This window comes from Triturus cristatus, chromosome 1_1 (genome assembly GCF_964204655.1).
Source record: "Triturus cristatus chromosome 1_1, aTriCri1.1, whole genome shotgun sequence".
NCBI classification, from domain to species: domain Eukaryota; kingdom Metazoa; phylum Chordata; class Amphibia; order Caudata; family Salamandridae; genus Triturus; species Triturus cristatus.
Window position 1 is genome coordinate 1,050,269,995 of NC_140579.1, and position 16,782 is coordinate 1,050,286,776.

Consider the following 16,782-nt stretch of genomic DNA (forward strand, 5'->3'; position numbering starts at 1 on the left):
GGGACCAGGAAGGGGGGTGGTTACACCCCCAATCCTTTGTCCAGCTCGCCCCAGGCCCGGGACTGGTGTGCCCCAGGACCGGTTTGAACTGGCATATGCACCGAGGCTCCTTGTGAGCCACAGGCATGTCTGGTTTCTTTCAAGCCCTACCTGACCAATACACAAAATCCTGTCTGGGGTGGTGCACGCACCTCCCCTGGCAGGAAACCCTTTGTCCACACCTCCCAAGCTGGAAGGACTCCCAGCAGCAGGAGGGCAGACTTGTGTCTGTGGTGGCAGCATCCATTTTGTGGAGCTGAGGCTATGTCTGATTTTACCCGGGTTTCAGGCACTGTACATGTCGTGTCCCTCTAGAAGGGTGGAATGCTAACCCCGTCGCCAGAATTGGCGAGGGGTTAGTATTCCAATTCGTATGACACCTTACTCGACATGTTTTGATAAAGCCAAACCAAAGATAGCATTTAACCGCGAGGTTCATAATGCACTTAAGAGTATATGGTATGACGATATCTGGAAACAGTAGAAGGAAGTTGTTCCGACCACTGCAGACAGGCTCAGCTCATGCCAGAGCACCATCTCACATGGAACCAAGCACTCTGCCTTCAGGATTGTTAAGGCCTGCCATAGGAGTGACTTATAGGTTACCAGGTGTCCCATTTAAGTTTAGGTATAGGTATACTACACCTAAGTAAGAGGTGATTACACCAACTTACCCCAGCTGAGTGATCAGCCAGTTGTGTCAGATTGTTAGGCCAAGCCTGGGGTGGCATAATACATGCTTCAGCCCCTGGCAGGCCTTGGATACACCAATGCCCTGGGTACCTAGTGTACACTGGTACAGGGGCTGACAGGGTGATCCAACCAATTGGGTATGTACCTAGGGTACATGGAGTCCATTTTACAGAGAGAGCAGATAGCCTGAGAGCCTGAATGGCAGGATCTCAGGCCAACTAAGTCGAAAAACCAGCTAGACACTAGGCAAAAATTTGGGGGTAACCATAGTCAGATATCCACCTTCCTACAGGTACCAAGAACGTCCGTCAATTTTTGCCTAATAAGTTCAACTTTACAATTAAGTCCCAAGTTGACCAGTGTAGCAAGGCCTTCACTAGCAAGCCCACTGGGTGACAAAAATGGCTGGTGCACTATATGTAGCAAAACCTTCCAAGTATAAACACCCCTGGGCATCCCACGTCTCCTGTAAACATAGTACATCAAAGTTAGACAACATTCTGGGCCAATCAACATTGGATAACTCTGCAGTCAGGGTTTGCATGTGACATGGTGGCAAACTAAAGGTGTAGCAGGTAAGTGAAATGACACACAGTAAATAAGGAGAGACCAGTACCGCTGGTAAAGCGCCTCCAGAGCAGGGCGGCAGAGCAGAGAAGCAACAGATCAGGTAGATTAAGTTGGTACAACATCAGAAGAGGGATTCATAGATTCAGAGTAATGAAAACAATGGATACAGGCTGGACGTATACAGAAGCCAATGAGAAGGTTAAGTGCACGCAGGCTGCATTATATATATATATATATATATATATATATTCACAGAAAAAACCATAGGTTTCAGGCACGTTATAGTTAGGAATTAGCATTTAAAAAACCTCAGAAATTCACTGAAAAAACCATAGGTTTCAGGGGTGTTATAGTTAGCTGGACTTTTCACTTGTACAAAACCATTGAAATTCCCCCGTTATAGTTAGTTCAGCTAACTATAACTCGCGCGCCCGCAATGCACTGCTGATGACGTCACATATTACATCACTCATGACATGGTCAGTGACATCACTCATGACATCACTGATGACATCTCAAATGACATCACTGATGACATCATCCTTGTGATAGAGTGGCAGACCTCCTCTTCCCCTAATATAACCTTTGATACACACATTCAAAAATAGAAATTAAAATTTTAAAAACAATGGACATACCAATACCAGTTACAACAACCTATACAGTAATTCTAAGATCCACATACACATCCACTCATTCACCAACAGTCCTATACAGTCACTCATACATGTACTCACTCATCATATGTACTCATACACCTATACATCCTGTTACACAATGCCACTCATCCATAGAGGTACTCACACACATAGTCACTCATGCTAATAAAGAATCAAACATACATTTACTTGCATATACAGTTATACACACACCACCACACTTACTTCTACGGAAACTTACACATACTTAGTCTTTTAAACAATCACTTATAGAAACACATACTTATTCATATAGGAACTCTTTCAACCTCTCACTGTCACATATACGCGCTTATATACACCAATAGTCACATATACTAGTTTAAAACATATGTAGTTACTCATAAAGACACTATTGAGACAGTCATTCACTCACTAACACACCCATACACTCACTCATCCACCCATAGAGTCCTGCACACATGCTGTCTTCAACACATACAAAGAGTGAGTCATTCATTCATGCACCTATGCACTACGTAATACCCCCACCGAACCATGCAGACACTCAGACTGATACTCATAAAACCAACTAATAACCTATATAAACACCCATGTAGCTACTCACCAACCCATGCAGCCACTTATACACAAAGTGAGAGACTGATACAGATATTTACATATTTAAACATTACTCACTAAGCCATGTATTCACTATGAAACACTTAATCAGTCAGTTACACAATCAATTTTTCAAAAACAAATCATCCATTTAGACACTTATATACCCATTTATTCTTCCATCGACCTTGAGATATACATATATAAAACATATTTAATTTTCAGAAACACACACATTCACTGGATGATGTCATCAGTGATGTCATTTGAGATGTCATCAGTGATGTCATGAGTGATGTCACTGACCAGGTCATGAGTGATGTAATATGTGACGTCATCAGCAGTGCATTGCGGGCGCGCGAGTTATAGTTAGCTGAACTAACTATAACGGGGGAATTTCAATGGTTTTGTACGAGTGAAAAGTCCAGCTAACTATAACACCCCTGAAACCTATGGTTTTTTCAGTGAATATATATATATAGCGTTCCTAGGCACCCCGGCTCAAATTAAGGTGCCCCTTTTGTCCCTGACTCACTCACCTGCTCAGTTCTGTGGTGGCTCCCGGGGATCTGGGGACCGCCCCTAGCTTCCTTGACCCGTAATAGATCTTCCCTCCAACAGCCTCTCTTGCAAGTCCTGTATTGTTGGTTTGTTGCCCCTGCCCCCCTTTCCACTGCACTCCATAGTCTGTTGTGCTTCCACGGCCCTTCCTGCCTGCTCAGTGTGGTTAAATTGTTGCCTTTGCACCCTCCTACCTGCCTTCAATTTTCAGAGTCCGTGCCCCTGGCCTCTGCCTCTCAACAGTATCCTAATGAACAACTAGATTGCTAACATTCTATATTTATTACAAAAGTGTGGAACGCCTGACATCATCTTGATGTAATCAAAACTGTAATACCTAGAGCATTTCCTTTAGAAATTACATATATGAGAGGGTCTTATTGGCATCAAAATTATGGTTAGTGCTCTAAAAGACTAAAATAAGGACATATTTTCTGAGTTTTCAAATAGCGACAAAGCACTTTTAAATTATTTGTTATCTTTATGTTTTTTTATCCAGTTGACCACTTGATTAAATGTTGCACTTAGGGGAGAGGATGTGGTGTTACTTCCAGAACTGCAGACTTTGCAACTGGGGAACCAGGTTGAAGTTTCTGCTTCAGCTCGACATTCTGTGATTCTGGTCAAATCACTTAGTCTCCCCATGTCTACAACCAAAATGAATTTGTTCTTGTGTGATGTAACCAATGCTCATGTAAAGCACTCCAATACCTGACAAGTCTGCACTATATAACACTGCAAAAACACAAAATAATAAGTGTTTTGCACACTTCTGTCATTGGGCTATATTTGGGCTACATCTGGGTGATTTTGGGCTACATTTGGGCTCTTTTGTCTCCGGTGGCCATCTTGGGAGATTTATTTGTTATGAAGTTTCCTAATTTCCTCATGTACTGCAGTCTCCTCAGTAGGAAATGCTTTCAGTTTTTTACTTTGATTCCATCATGAAGGTATTCAGATATGTCACACATTTGCCATAAATTCTGAATGTTAGCACTCTAATTGCTCATTAGATCACTGTAGTAAAACTACTGCACCATGGAAGTCTGCTCCTGGTATTAAAAGTGCATGTTTCAGTCTGCATGTCAGAATTTTTTAATGAAATAGAAGAGGATTTGAGAAGTCACTCAAAATGTGCCCTCATTTTCTTTCTTCAGCATTAATCATAATTTCTATGGCAAAATGAACCTCCTCATTGTGTTCCTTTTTAAATTAAATGTTTTAAGTGTTACCAGTTTATTCCAATCAAGATGGCTTCAGGTGTGCCTTACTTTTGTCATAATGAAGACAGTAAGCGCTCTAGTTGTTTTAAAGAACATTCTGGAACATTCTGTCATTGGGCTATACTTGGGCTACATCTGGGTGATATTTGGGCTACATTTGGGCTCTTTTGTCTCTGGTGGCCATCTTGGGAGACTTATTTGTTATGAAGTTTCCTAATTTCCTCATTTACTGCAGTCTCCTCAGTAGGAAATACTTTCAGTTTTTTACTTTGATTCCATCAAGAAGGCATTCAGATGTGTCACACATTTGCCATAAATTCAGAATGTTAGCACTCTTTTTGCTCATTAGATCACTGTAGTAAAGCTACTGCTCACCAGGGAAAACTGCTGCTGGTATTGAAAGTGCATGTTTCAGTCTGCATGTCAGAATTTTTTAATGAAATAGAAGAGGATTTGAGAAGTCACTCAAAATGTGCCCTAATTTTTCTTTCTGCAGCACTAATCATACTTTTTATGGAAAAATGAACCCCCTCATTTTGTTCCTTTTTAAATTAAATGTTTTAAGAGTTACCACTTTAATCCAAGCAAGATGGCTTAAGGTGTGCCATACGTTTATCATAAGTAGGACTGTTAGCGCTCTAGTAGTTCTTTGGAACACTCTGGGAAGCTGCAGTAGAACACAAAGGAATCAACTGACAGTCTCTGCCCTTGTTGGATGTACATGTTTTACTGAGAATGTCAGACTTCATTCTCACATGACTGAGAAAGATAATGTGAATTTACAGAAAATAAGCTCTCAGTTTAGCCTATAGATCACCTTCCAAACCTCTGTGGTAAAAGCATGAGAAAATATTTTTCTCTCAATCATGATATCCCAGCAGAAGGCTTTTTCACATGGTGAAATCACCTTAGAACATACCACAATTCCTAAAATGAGTATGGTACCATCAACAAATGATTTATAATGTAACTAAAGTCTTAAAACCTTCTATTAACTGCAATGCTTTTTAATGAGGTGCTATCATGTATATTGGTCCCAAGATGGCTGCCAACACTTCTTGGATGAAGTGCTGACAGCCAATCAGATCTCAGGATGAGATGTGTGGTTAGGCTCCGCCCACATATATATATGCTTTTAAATGCTATTTTCTCAGGAAATACTGAACAGATTTACACCAGACCTGCAAAAGGCACTTCCTTGACCTTATGGCTACCTCTCTGCCAAATTTCAAGTAATTCTGTTCAGCCGTTCGGGCTGTAGCTGTGTCTAAAGGTCCTATGGAAAAATGCATGGGGAAAACGCGTTTTGGGACCCCCCTTTTTTCTCGGCCCCTGCTTGACGAATCCCCCCGAGACTTTCAGGGTAGGAGCGGAGCGCCCCACCTATTTTGAAAATTTCGCGAGGATTCGTCGACCGGCGCCAAAGTTATTCCAAATAGAATGTTGCAGATTTCCTATGGAAACAGGGTCCTAACTATATCTACCTACTGGCGACCGCCAGTAGGTAATATATATACATATACATACATACATTGAAAAAACCATAGGTTTCACACACGTTCTAGTTAGGAATTAGCATTTAAAAAACCTTGCAAATTCACTTAAAAAAACCATAGGTTTCACACATGTTATAGTTAACTGGACATTTCACTCGTGAAAAACCATTGAAAATTCCCCCCTTATAGTTAGTGCAGGCAACTATAACTCACGCGACCGCAATCCTCTGCTGAGGACGTCAGATATTACATCACTGTATTTAGACACTTATTTACCCATGTCTTCTTCCATTAATTTTTAGCTAAACATACATTGCAAATATTTTTTTTTCAGAAAGACATGTCAGTGATGTAATATCTGACGTCATCAGCAGAGGATTGCGGTCGCGTGAGTTATAGTTGCCTGCACTAACTATAACGGGGGAATTTCAATGGTTTTTCACGAGTTAAATGTCCAGCTAACTATAACATGTGTGAAACCTATGGTTTTTTAACCCCTTCAGTGCCCATGACGAGCTGGACTCGTCATGGGCTGCGGTGGCGCTGTGCCCATGACGAGTCCAGCTCGTCATGAACTCCGCCCGCTAATACAAAGCGCGGCACTGGGCGGGGAAAGGGGCGGGCATGCAAGGGGTTAAGTGAATTTGTACGGTTTTTTAAATGCCAAGTTATTTTTTTTTTTAAGATTTTTCACCGTACGCGCACGGTGCGCGTACCGTACGCGCACGGTGCGCGTACCGTACGCGCACGGTGCGCGTACCGTACGCGCACGGTGCGCGTACCGTACGCGCACGGTGCGCGTACCGTACGCGCACGGTGCGCGTACCGTACGCGCACGGTGCGCGTACCGTACGCGCACGGTGCGCGTACCGTACGCGCACGGTGCGCGTACCGTACGCGCACGGTGCGCGTACCGTACGCGCACGGTGCGCGTACCGTACGCGCACGGTGCGCGTACCGTACGCGCACGGTGCGCGTACCGTACGCGCACGGTGCGCGTACCGTACGCGCACGGTGCGCGTACCGTACGCGCACGGTGCGCGTACCGTACGCGCACGGTGCGCGTACCGTACGCGCACGGTGCGCGTACCGTACGCGCACGGTGCGCGTACCGTACGCGCACGGTGCGCGTACCGTACGCGCACGGTGCGCGTACCGTACGCGCACGGTGCGCGTACCGTACGCGCACGGTGCGCGTACCGTACGCGCACGGTGCGCGTACCGTACGCGCACCGTACGCGCACGGTGCGCGTACCGTACGCGCACGGTGCGCTTCGCGCGCCAACTTTACGCAGTTCGCAGAATTTTTCTGTTTCTACCGTACGCTATGCGTACTCCGCGATTTTTCGCAAAAAAATTAAAGGAAATTTTGGCCCTTGGGGGTCCTTCTGGGACCCCATGACAAAGGCTAGGGGGTCAGGAACTGTCCACCCTGCCCCCTTTTCACGTTCTCCATCTTTGTTTTCACCCCCTCAGACTGCGAGAGACAAAATGGCAGCCGACACTTCCTGGTTTCGACCGATTCGAATGTTTACTAAGATCTAACAACCAATCAGAATCGCGCACGGCAGCGTGCGCGTACGGTAAGTTTTACCGTACGCGCTTATAGATATATATGCTTTTAAATGCTATTTTCTCAGGACCTACTGAACAGATTTACACCAGACCTGCAAAAGGCACATCCCTGACCTGAGGACTACCTCTCAGCCAAATTTCAAGTAATTCTGTTCAGCCGTTCGGGCTGTAGCTTGGACTAAAGGTCCTATGGAAAAATGCATGGGGAAAACGCGTTTTGGGACCCCCCCTTTTTCTCAGCCTCCGCTTGACGAAAGCCCCCCCCCCCCCCCCCAAGACTTTCAGGGAAGGAGCGGAGCGCCCCACCTATTTTGAAAGTTTCGCGAGGATTTGTCAATCGGCACCAAAGTTATTCCAAATAGGATGTTGCGGATTTCCTATGGAAACACGATCCTAACTATAACTATCTACTGGCGACCGCCAGTAGATAAAATATATATATTTTATCTACTGGCGGTCGCAATCCTCTGCTGATGACGTCAGATATTACATCACTGATGACATATGTGTCTTTCTGAAAAAAAAATATTTGTAATATATGTATAGCTAAAAATTAATGGAAGAAGACATGGGTAAATAAGTGTCTAAATACAGTGATGTAATATCTGACGTCATCAGCAGAGGATTGCGGTCGCGCGAGTTTATAGTTGCCTGCACTAACTATAACGGGGGCATTTCAATTGTTTCCCCCCCCCCCCCCCCCCCCCGAGTGAAATGTCCAGCTATCTATAACATGTGTGAAACCTTTGGTTTTTTAAGTGAATTTGCAAGGTTTTTTAAATGCTAATTCCCAACTACAACGTGTGTGAAACCTATGGTTTTTTCAGTGAAAATATATATATATATATATATATATATATATATATATATACACACACACACATACATATACACATATACACATACACACACACACACACAGCCCCCCAATAGCACTACACCAAATGCCCCAGTTTGTTGACTGGAGTAGAGATTGGTCCATTGGCTATTTAGTTGTTTAAATGCAAGTTAGATTGCCCAGAAGCTGGTGGGGAGAGTATACATGTACTGTTTAATAATTGGTTATATTGGAGACCGAATAGATCCAGTCAGTGGATTAAGTATCATGTGCATAATGGACAGGGATGCGTTTTGCTGCAGTGCGTGCAATCAACACTTCATCAGGCGTAGTAGGTGCTCATTAGCAGCTGCTACCAGTCGGGGTAGTGGGGCAGTGAGCCACCGCCTCATCTGCGTCCTCATCTTCTTCCAATCCTGGACAGCAGTTCGAAGCACCCAGGCACACTGGTTCCCTTGAGCCACTCAACACTACAACGCAGTGTTGTGATTGGTCTGAGCACCATGGTTCAGCACTCAGATGGGGACAGGGAGCCTGTGCATGTTCCTCAACAGGCTGGGTATTGCAGCCTGGTGGACAGTCATGTGCAAACCACTACCCCCCTGCTCTGGCTAGCCTTGCCCACCACTGAAACAGAAAAATAAAATGATAATGTTACGCCATTATCATTTTAATTTTCCCTTTTGATCATTGGGGCAACGCTTCTTCACCTTAGTGGAGGAGCCGCCATTGTAGCACTATATAAATCCATTGTTCAGCACCACACAACTTGCCACTGTGTGGCTTTGATAAAGTCATGTGCGTACAGTAAGTTTAGGTCATCCTACTTTTGGTCATGTAGAGTGGAGTTGGGACAAATACTGTGTTGAGACAAACATCCCACTGCGTCGCTTGATCAGTGTAGTCCAAGCCAGTTACAAAGAAGCACAACAGGGAGTGAGAAACTGGCAGCACCCGTTTGCCCACCTGGTCTTCGTGCAATGAATGGTTGGATAAAATAGGTTGCAAACTCAAGACCCCACTGGAATGGACAAACAGTGACCAGGTAGTGCCCAAATTGAGGCCATAGGCACCAGCTTAGCTGTGCATCAACGCGTGTAAAGAAAGGCAAGTTATCAGGGATATGTATGGGTGTTAGTAGCACTCTGACGCATATTGAATCAAGAGAACATGCACGAAAGCATGGCACCACTGTTAAAACGTGGTCAGAGTGAGTCATGTACAAAAGGTATATCGAGGGCCTTGGGCAAGGTCAAACACGTAGTGCTCTTCTAAAAAAAAAAAAAAAAAAAAAAAAAAAAAAAAAAAAAACCACACACAAATAAAAGAAGAAGGTTAGGGAAGCAGCAGCAATAATGGCGGAGCAAGAAGCAGACTTAGGAGCAGCCTGGAAAAGACCCTCACCCAGACTCACCGGAGGAGACATGCCCATGTACTCACTTGCAGCGATCTCCGTAGCAGCAAAAGCCGTTCTGGAAGTGCCAGCAGATCTGGGAAGACTTTCTGTCATGCGAAAAACGGCAGTTCTGTCCCCATCTGCAAGTTCCGCGGCTGCTGAAGTTCCTGGAAAGACCAAATAGTTACATAGAAAGGCTCTTTCTTACCAGTGGACCACCCTGATGGCCCAGTGGATCTCTACTGTTCTAGTCAGCATAAACCTGAAAGTTTGACAGCGTGCATTCAAGCGCACACTAGAACGAGGGCTGAGCTACATACAGATTGCAGTACTTTGGCTGAGCTTCAAGTGGGGTTCCAGCAGCGCAAGGAGGCGCTATACAGGATGTAGCTCCTACTACCACGAATTTACGGTTCAGTACCACTATGGGGTAGCTAGCTGTGCACATGTCTTCATTTTTAGAGACATGACGAAGGCAATACTATGGGTACTTCGGAAAGCCACCTCACCCACTAAAAGTGGTTTGGGTAGGGTGAGTACAACGGAGCCCCGTCCTCACTAGCTGGGTCTCTGATCCCTGGGGGCAACCACCACCACCTCAGAACTAAGAGGACGTGGAGTCGAAGAAGAGATCTTACTACACCTGCAAGCAGGGCACAAGTCCTATTAAAAAAAAGTGGGGGGGGGGGGGGGGGGTGGCGGATATAATGCAAATGACCTCACGTGCTGAACGTGTCCCGGTGTCTGAAAATTACACCGGGACACCTTCAGCATATTTCTGTGGGGCCCAGCTTCTAAGCAGGGGAGACGGCGTCCACCCTGTGACAAGAGTGGGGGGACGCCGTGTACCACAGACTCGATCGAGCCCTGCCTGCAAGACTTATTTATGTAGCGGTGGGATCACAGGAGACGCTCTACAGACCCTTGAACTCGAGGACTCCCGGATTGGGGGGGGGGCGGGTATTTCGCGATAAAGTACTTCATACTTACATACATACGTAGGTCCTGGGGAGAAAACGCCTCGAAGCTGGGGAAGGCTGCCCTCAGCCTTGGGGCAAGGAAACTGCCAGGGCAGATTGAGTTGGCCTAACGGCTAGGGCGCTCGACCTCGGACCTGGAGGAACTGGGTTCGAGTCTCGGTAACGACGCTAAAACATCTTGCGATTGTGGGCAAATCACTTAATCTCCCGGTGCCTAACAAAAAAAAATATATATATATATATATATGTGAACGTGTCTCACGTAAAGTAACTGGTGCTATGTAAAGCGCTATGATACCGGATTGGATTCGGGTCGAGTTCGTGCTATATAAAACTCTGCAAAGATTGTGAAAGGCAACCCGGGCTCGCTTAGGCGGTTTGTTTGGGACGCTGCACTCTTGCACCACATGGCTGAATCACAGCACAGGCAAACAAGGGTTCCGCGAAGGAGTCCCTAACCTCTACCTCCTCATTAAATGCCCGGACCCTCGCAGACAGTACCTGCAGGGTACCCTGGACGCGGACCCTAGCCCGGACACTCCCGCTGCTGCAGCTGCCACGAGCCCCGGCTCCATCTTGAACAATCACAATGACACACACAGAGGAGACTGCGCCTGCGGTTATTTATCGGCCCCAGGCCAGCCCCCGGCCCGGCAGCCAGTCAAAGCTAGGGATCAGCCCCTGTGGCAGCAAGCTAGGGGAGGAGCCGCAGAGCCCGGGAGTTTTGACTAGGATCGCTGCTGCGAACACGAAGGAAGATCTGGAGTTGGAGGGGACGGGGTAGGTCGACTGCAGTGGGGGTCAGGCAGCAGCACGGAAGAGAGCCAGCATTCTGGGAAATGTAGTCCTGCTGTCTGTAGACCTGCTACTGCCTAAGAATGCTGGGAACTGCAGTTCTTCTGTAGCGTAAGGTGCTACTTCCAACAACACTCTCCGAAGAGTAGCACAGAGTCGGCACACGTGCAACTTAGTGGAGAAATGCAAACTGGTGCGCCACTGCAGAATATGGTAACGTCCAGGTGGACGGCCATGATGGCGGACGCGTTCCATTGAGGCTCCAAGCGCAGGCCCTGACAACCGCCAACCATCCGCAGCGGCGGGGACCAGAGAGGCGACTAAAGGGCTCATGGCGAGTCCCTGAATACCAGCGGCATCGAAGTTATAATTGCGGGGCGGAGACGAGAGTCGGAAGCGGGTACACTGAGGCTGCGGCTTGGCCGGGCGCCTGACTCTAAAATGGCGCCTGCCGAGTGATTGCCGGAGTTCAGTCAGCGTCTCCACGAGACTCCGGAAAATAGACACCCGGGAGTGAGCAAGTGTGGAGAGGGCAGACCGTTAACGAAGACACAGTGCTGGCGGAGGAGCTGTGTGGGGTTGGCTATAATTGATTGATAGTCGACATCCAAAATTGCAAGAAGACTGAAATGATGGTGGATATTACACGCTGGGTCTCCGACTCGACAGTGATTGGAAACCGACTGTGACCATGACTGTAAATACAGAAGTGGCCAGCACTGGTGGACCTCAACATTTCGAACAGGTGCAAACAGTGCTGGAAAGTATGGAGAAAGCGCTGGAACTCGGTTGTGGCAGCTATGTCTGGGCCAGATCTGGGATCATGCATGCACGCATGCGCAGCCGCTAGCAATGGTGTGAGTATCATCTGCAGAGGGGCTCTGTGGCTCCGCGGGTATGGGCTGCCAGGGGTATCGACCACAAGTTCCTCCTGGGAGACCACAGTAACGAGGCGGCTGTGCACTGGCGTGCCCCCTGGGAGAGCGGGGACTGCTGCAGTAATCGGAGGCGGCCTGGGTGCGATCGCTTGACTGCCTGAAGGGGACCCTGGTGTGGACGAGCTCCGCGATCGTTGTGGGGCCTGAGAATACTCTTCTATGCCACACTTTGGGAGGAGCTGATAGATGGTCCTGGACATCTTTCATTCTGGCCAGCTGTCCCACCTTGGGTGGCCAAGAGTTCCTCCTTATCGGTCCTATTTTACTTACCCTATAACCGCCTTTGTCTCTGCTTAACCATGATGACCTCCCCTCTGGTCCTGCTACTACGGCGGCCATATACCTGCCCGGAGAGCTGCCTTCGCTCGGAGTTTCAATCCAGGTCAGGATCAATGTCTCCACCTAGCACTGTGATCCTCTAGGGGAATCCCACTCCCATGCTGACCTCCATACTTGGAGGTCCTATTCCCTGGGTGGTAGGTTTTGGCCCCGTTACGATCCCACTCCCTCTCCGCCACTGGACACTACCTAGCCTTCTATCCCACTGGTATGATGGTTTAGAGGGGAGTTAGACCAGAGTCCCTGACCTGCATTTCTAGTCACCTCCTGTCCACAATCTCATTGGATAATCCTCACTTGACTTCCGTAATATGTGCCCTCCTCTTCTTATTCTTCTTCTTTGCGCTATCGCTACCCTGGTGGCCCTTCCTCTCCCTATCATGGCTTCCATTCAAATTAAGTTGGGAGTTAACTGCTTCAAAGTCATTTACACACCCAATCTGACCAAAGCAGCAGCAAAACGGTTCAAGCACAACACCATTGAACAATTCCCTGATTCCCTCTTTGTTGATCAATTCCATAATGGGTGCCTAGGGAAACTCAAAAATGACTTAATTTTTTTCACTCACGATATCCCTCCCTGGTCCATCAGCTTCTTCAATTCCTTCAACGTCTCTTCTTCCTCATCTATCCCGCATGGACAGCGGCTAAAAATTTCCCCCTCCACTAGCTTTAATGGCTCTCTCACCATTACACTTTACAATAATGGTACTGTCTTGATACAAGCTACAGACTCCTGTCTTTCCCTCTTTGATCATCTCTTCCACTCCCTTTGTCCAACCCTTACAACTATGATTTCCCCGGATTCTCCTTTGAGCTCATCTCCTTTTTCCCTTTCTCTCTCCCTGACTCCCCGATACTCGATCAGGCCGCGTTCCCGGGAGTCACAGGCCTACCTTTTGTTCCCCCCTACCTTTGCTCCCTCCCCTCCCACCCCTCCCCCTTCCCAATTGGTTCCTCCCCCTAGCTCTTCTACCTTGCCTCCGGCATCCACTCCCCCTCCCCACCCTGCACCTGCCCTATTCTCCTACGCTTTCTCCTCCCCCTAATCCAACCAACCTCCCCCTTATTATTCCACCTATCTTACAACCTGGTCTACCGATCAACTTTCCTTACCTTCCCCCTTCCCTCTCCCTGTCACCTCATCCGTTTCCACTCTTCCCCGTCCCTCGTCCCCTTAATTCTTCTCTTCCACCTCCCTTCTCTCTTCAACCTCCCCTCCCTCTTCCCGTGCTTCCTAACCATGTCTCCTTCCTCGACAATTCCTTCCTCGTCTCCCCCTCACTCCGCCTTTTGCCTGTCCCCTTCAATCACTGTTCATAACTTACAGTACTTGTCCAGCTCCTTCCTCTCTTTTCTCCCCATACTTCTGGCCTTCCTTGGATCCCCCTCCCTCCCCCTTGTACAGCACCCTCTCCTCTCTTCTCCACGTACCTTTGGCATTCATCTAACCCCCTGTCCTCCCCTCCCTGTTCAGCCTCTTCTCTTCTCCCCTTACCTTTGGCCCTCTTTTGACCCCCTTCCGACTCCTCATCCTTCTCCTCCTATTTATGATCTCTACTCTTCCCCTCTGTTCAACACCAGTAAAAATATTTCTCTTCCCACCTCTGTTTTATCATCCTCTCCTATCGCCCACCATTCTTCCCCACCTTCTACTCTTGCTCCCCAACTCCCCACCCATTCCACCACCCCTCCCCTCCCTCCTTCTCCCTCTGTACTTCCTCCCTTTTCCCCCTCCCCCACCTTGCCCCGTCCTTCCTCACTCCCTCCCATTTCCCGCTCATCCATATCTCCCCATCCTCATTCACCCTCTGCTCCACCTCCCTTATCCCGTTCGCCCACCCGTCCCCCCTCACCCTCCACACTCCCACCCTTTTCCATCAAACCACCCAACACTCCGTGCTCAGCTCTCCTCTCCCTAGAAAATAAACTTGATTCTCTCATCTCTTCCATTTCCCATCTTGTAGCGGCCATCTCACTTTTAAGCGCTAAGATGTCCCCCTTCCCTAATATCCGCCCGAGGAGTTCCGTGCTCCCGCGCCCCAATAAAGCAAACCACAGTCTGTCCTCTACAGACATCTCCAACTTACTAGCCAGCTACAAGACCACCAGCGTCACTCCCCCTCTACCTTCATCTCCCATTAACTCTACGCAGTGCACTATTCATACCATCTCCTCTGTCAGAACCTACCAGCCTCCCTCTTACCGGGCACCCTCATTCAAGAATCTTATCCCTATCTCCATTAACAGCCCTAACACCCCCATCACTAAAACAGTTGTGTCAGAGCTGAACTGCTTGCTACACAACTGCAGATCTGCAATCAAACACAAATTGGAAATTTCTGACATTATCACCCTCCAGAATCTTGACATGTTCTTCCTCACTGAGACCTGGTTTAATGACTCCTTTCATACTTTGTTTGATCTTCTGGTACCCATTGACTACTCTATCCTCAGAAATGACAGATCAGACAAAATTGGGGGCGGTGTCGCCATCATCTTCAGGAATTCTCTTCAAATGAAAGCCTTCCCTACCACCCTTTTCCGTACATTCGAATGCCTTTCCCTAGAACTTCAATTACATCATGGCTCACCTTTTAGATTCCATGCCATCGACCACCCGCCCAGTGACTGCTCTTCCTTTGTGGAGGAACTTACTGACTTCATCAGTGACCAATTTTCTCAAAGTGACAGACAGATCTTCCTGGGTGACTTTAATCTCCATTGGGGCTCTTTGGAAGACTCGGCTGCCAACAAGCTTGCCACCTTTCTCTCAGCCAACGATCTCTTCCAACATTTCTCTGAAACCACTCATTCCAAGTGCTCAATTCTGGATCTTGTTATATCCAAAGCAGACCTGCTGACTACTGCTCCCCCCCATCCATGTAGACTGGTCTGACCACTTTCTCGTTCCCTTCCGTTTTCATCTTTCGCATGTTATAACTCTCGGCCAACCTAAAAGAGCTACTACCTGGTTCCGCAACACTAAAAACATTGATTTTGACACTTTTTGTGACTCTGCTATGCGGTCACTTCCTAGACTTGACCCTAACGTGGATGTCAACGCTCTTACCACTCAGTGCCTCTCAGTCCTAGCAGTTGAAATCGACAATGTCGCTCCACTCCAAAGCAAAAGGAAAAGACACACCCCCTCAGCACCTTGGTTCAATAAAGCTCTCTACATTGAAAGGAAAAACCTTAGAATCCTGGAGAAACATTGGAGAAAATCTCCTTCTACCTTCAATCTCTGTCTGCTACGTTCAGAAAGATCCAAATACCACAACCACATCTTCTATGAAAAAGCATCCCATTTCAGATCCCTCCTTGACTCAGCCAAAAACAGACCCAAAAAACTCTTTGACCTCATCAAAAACCCAAACTGTTCTCCCCTAACTACTAAGCCCGAGGACTCCACAAAGAAAGCAGCCGACTTCCCCATTTTCTTTGATGAAAAGGTCAAAGCACTGGTGGATCAAGTCGCCCACCCCACCCCCTTTGAGGAGCGGAAATCCTTAGTCACCTGGCAATACTTTGACGTCATCTTGGAAGATGACCTCCTCAAATGCATCCTTCAAACCAAACCATCCAACCACTCCTTTGACCCCATCCCTAGCATCATCGCCATCGATTTCTACACCCATACTCTCTCTTACTGGACCAGGCTAGTTAATCTCTTTTTCAGTCAAGGCTCCCTCCCTGTTGCCCTTAAATCAGGACAGGTTAACCCTCTTCTAAAAAAACCCTCCGCTGATGCAACCGACCTCAACAACTTCCGTCCTATCACCAACCTCCCTTTTCTTTCGAAAATCACTGAAAAATGTGTTGCGAAACAACTTTCCCTACATATTATGGGACAATAATCTTCTCGATGTTTTCCAATCTGGCTTCATCCAAAATTGCAGCACTGAAACAGCCCTGCTGCAAGTGATCGATGATGCGTTGCATATACTCGACTCCGGGGAATCCTGTCTTCTGATTCTTCTTGACCTCTCTGCAGCCTTTGACACTGTTAATCACAGCACCCTCCTCAACACTCTACAACAGAGAATGGGATTGTATGGCACAGTGCTTAAATGGTTT

General features: G+C 47.3%; 1 protein-coding gene across 3 annotated transcripts in view; it reads right to left on the minus strand.

Moving 5' to 3' along the window:
* Positions 1-11,427, minus strand: part of LOC146871507 (uncharacterized) — a 41,319-nt gene extending 29,892 nt beyond the window's left edge. Inside the window, exons 1-2 of one of the 3 annotated variants that reach the window (XM_085651097.1) lie at positions 11,132-11,427; positions 9,695-9,817 (exon numbers count right to left, since the gene is read on the minus strand). In XM_085651097.1, coding sequence (XP_085507223.1) covers positions 9,695-9,817; positions 11,132-11,205 — 197 coding nt within the window. In that variant the 5' untranslated portion in view covers positions 11,206-11,427. Of the gene's footprint in view, positions 1-9,694; positions 9,818-10,640; positions 10,830-11,131 lie in introns of those variants that run through there. The other 2 variants (XM_085651101.1, XM_085651098.1) reach the window with 2 other exon arrangements.
* Between the last annotated feature and the right edge of the window lie 5,355 nt (positions 11,428-16,782).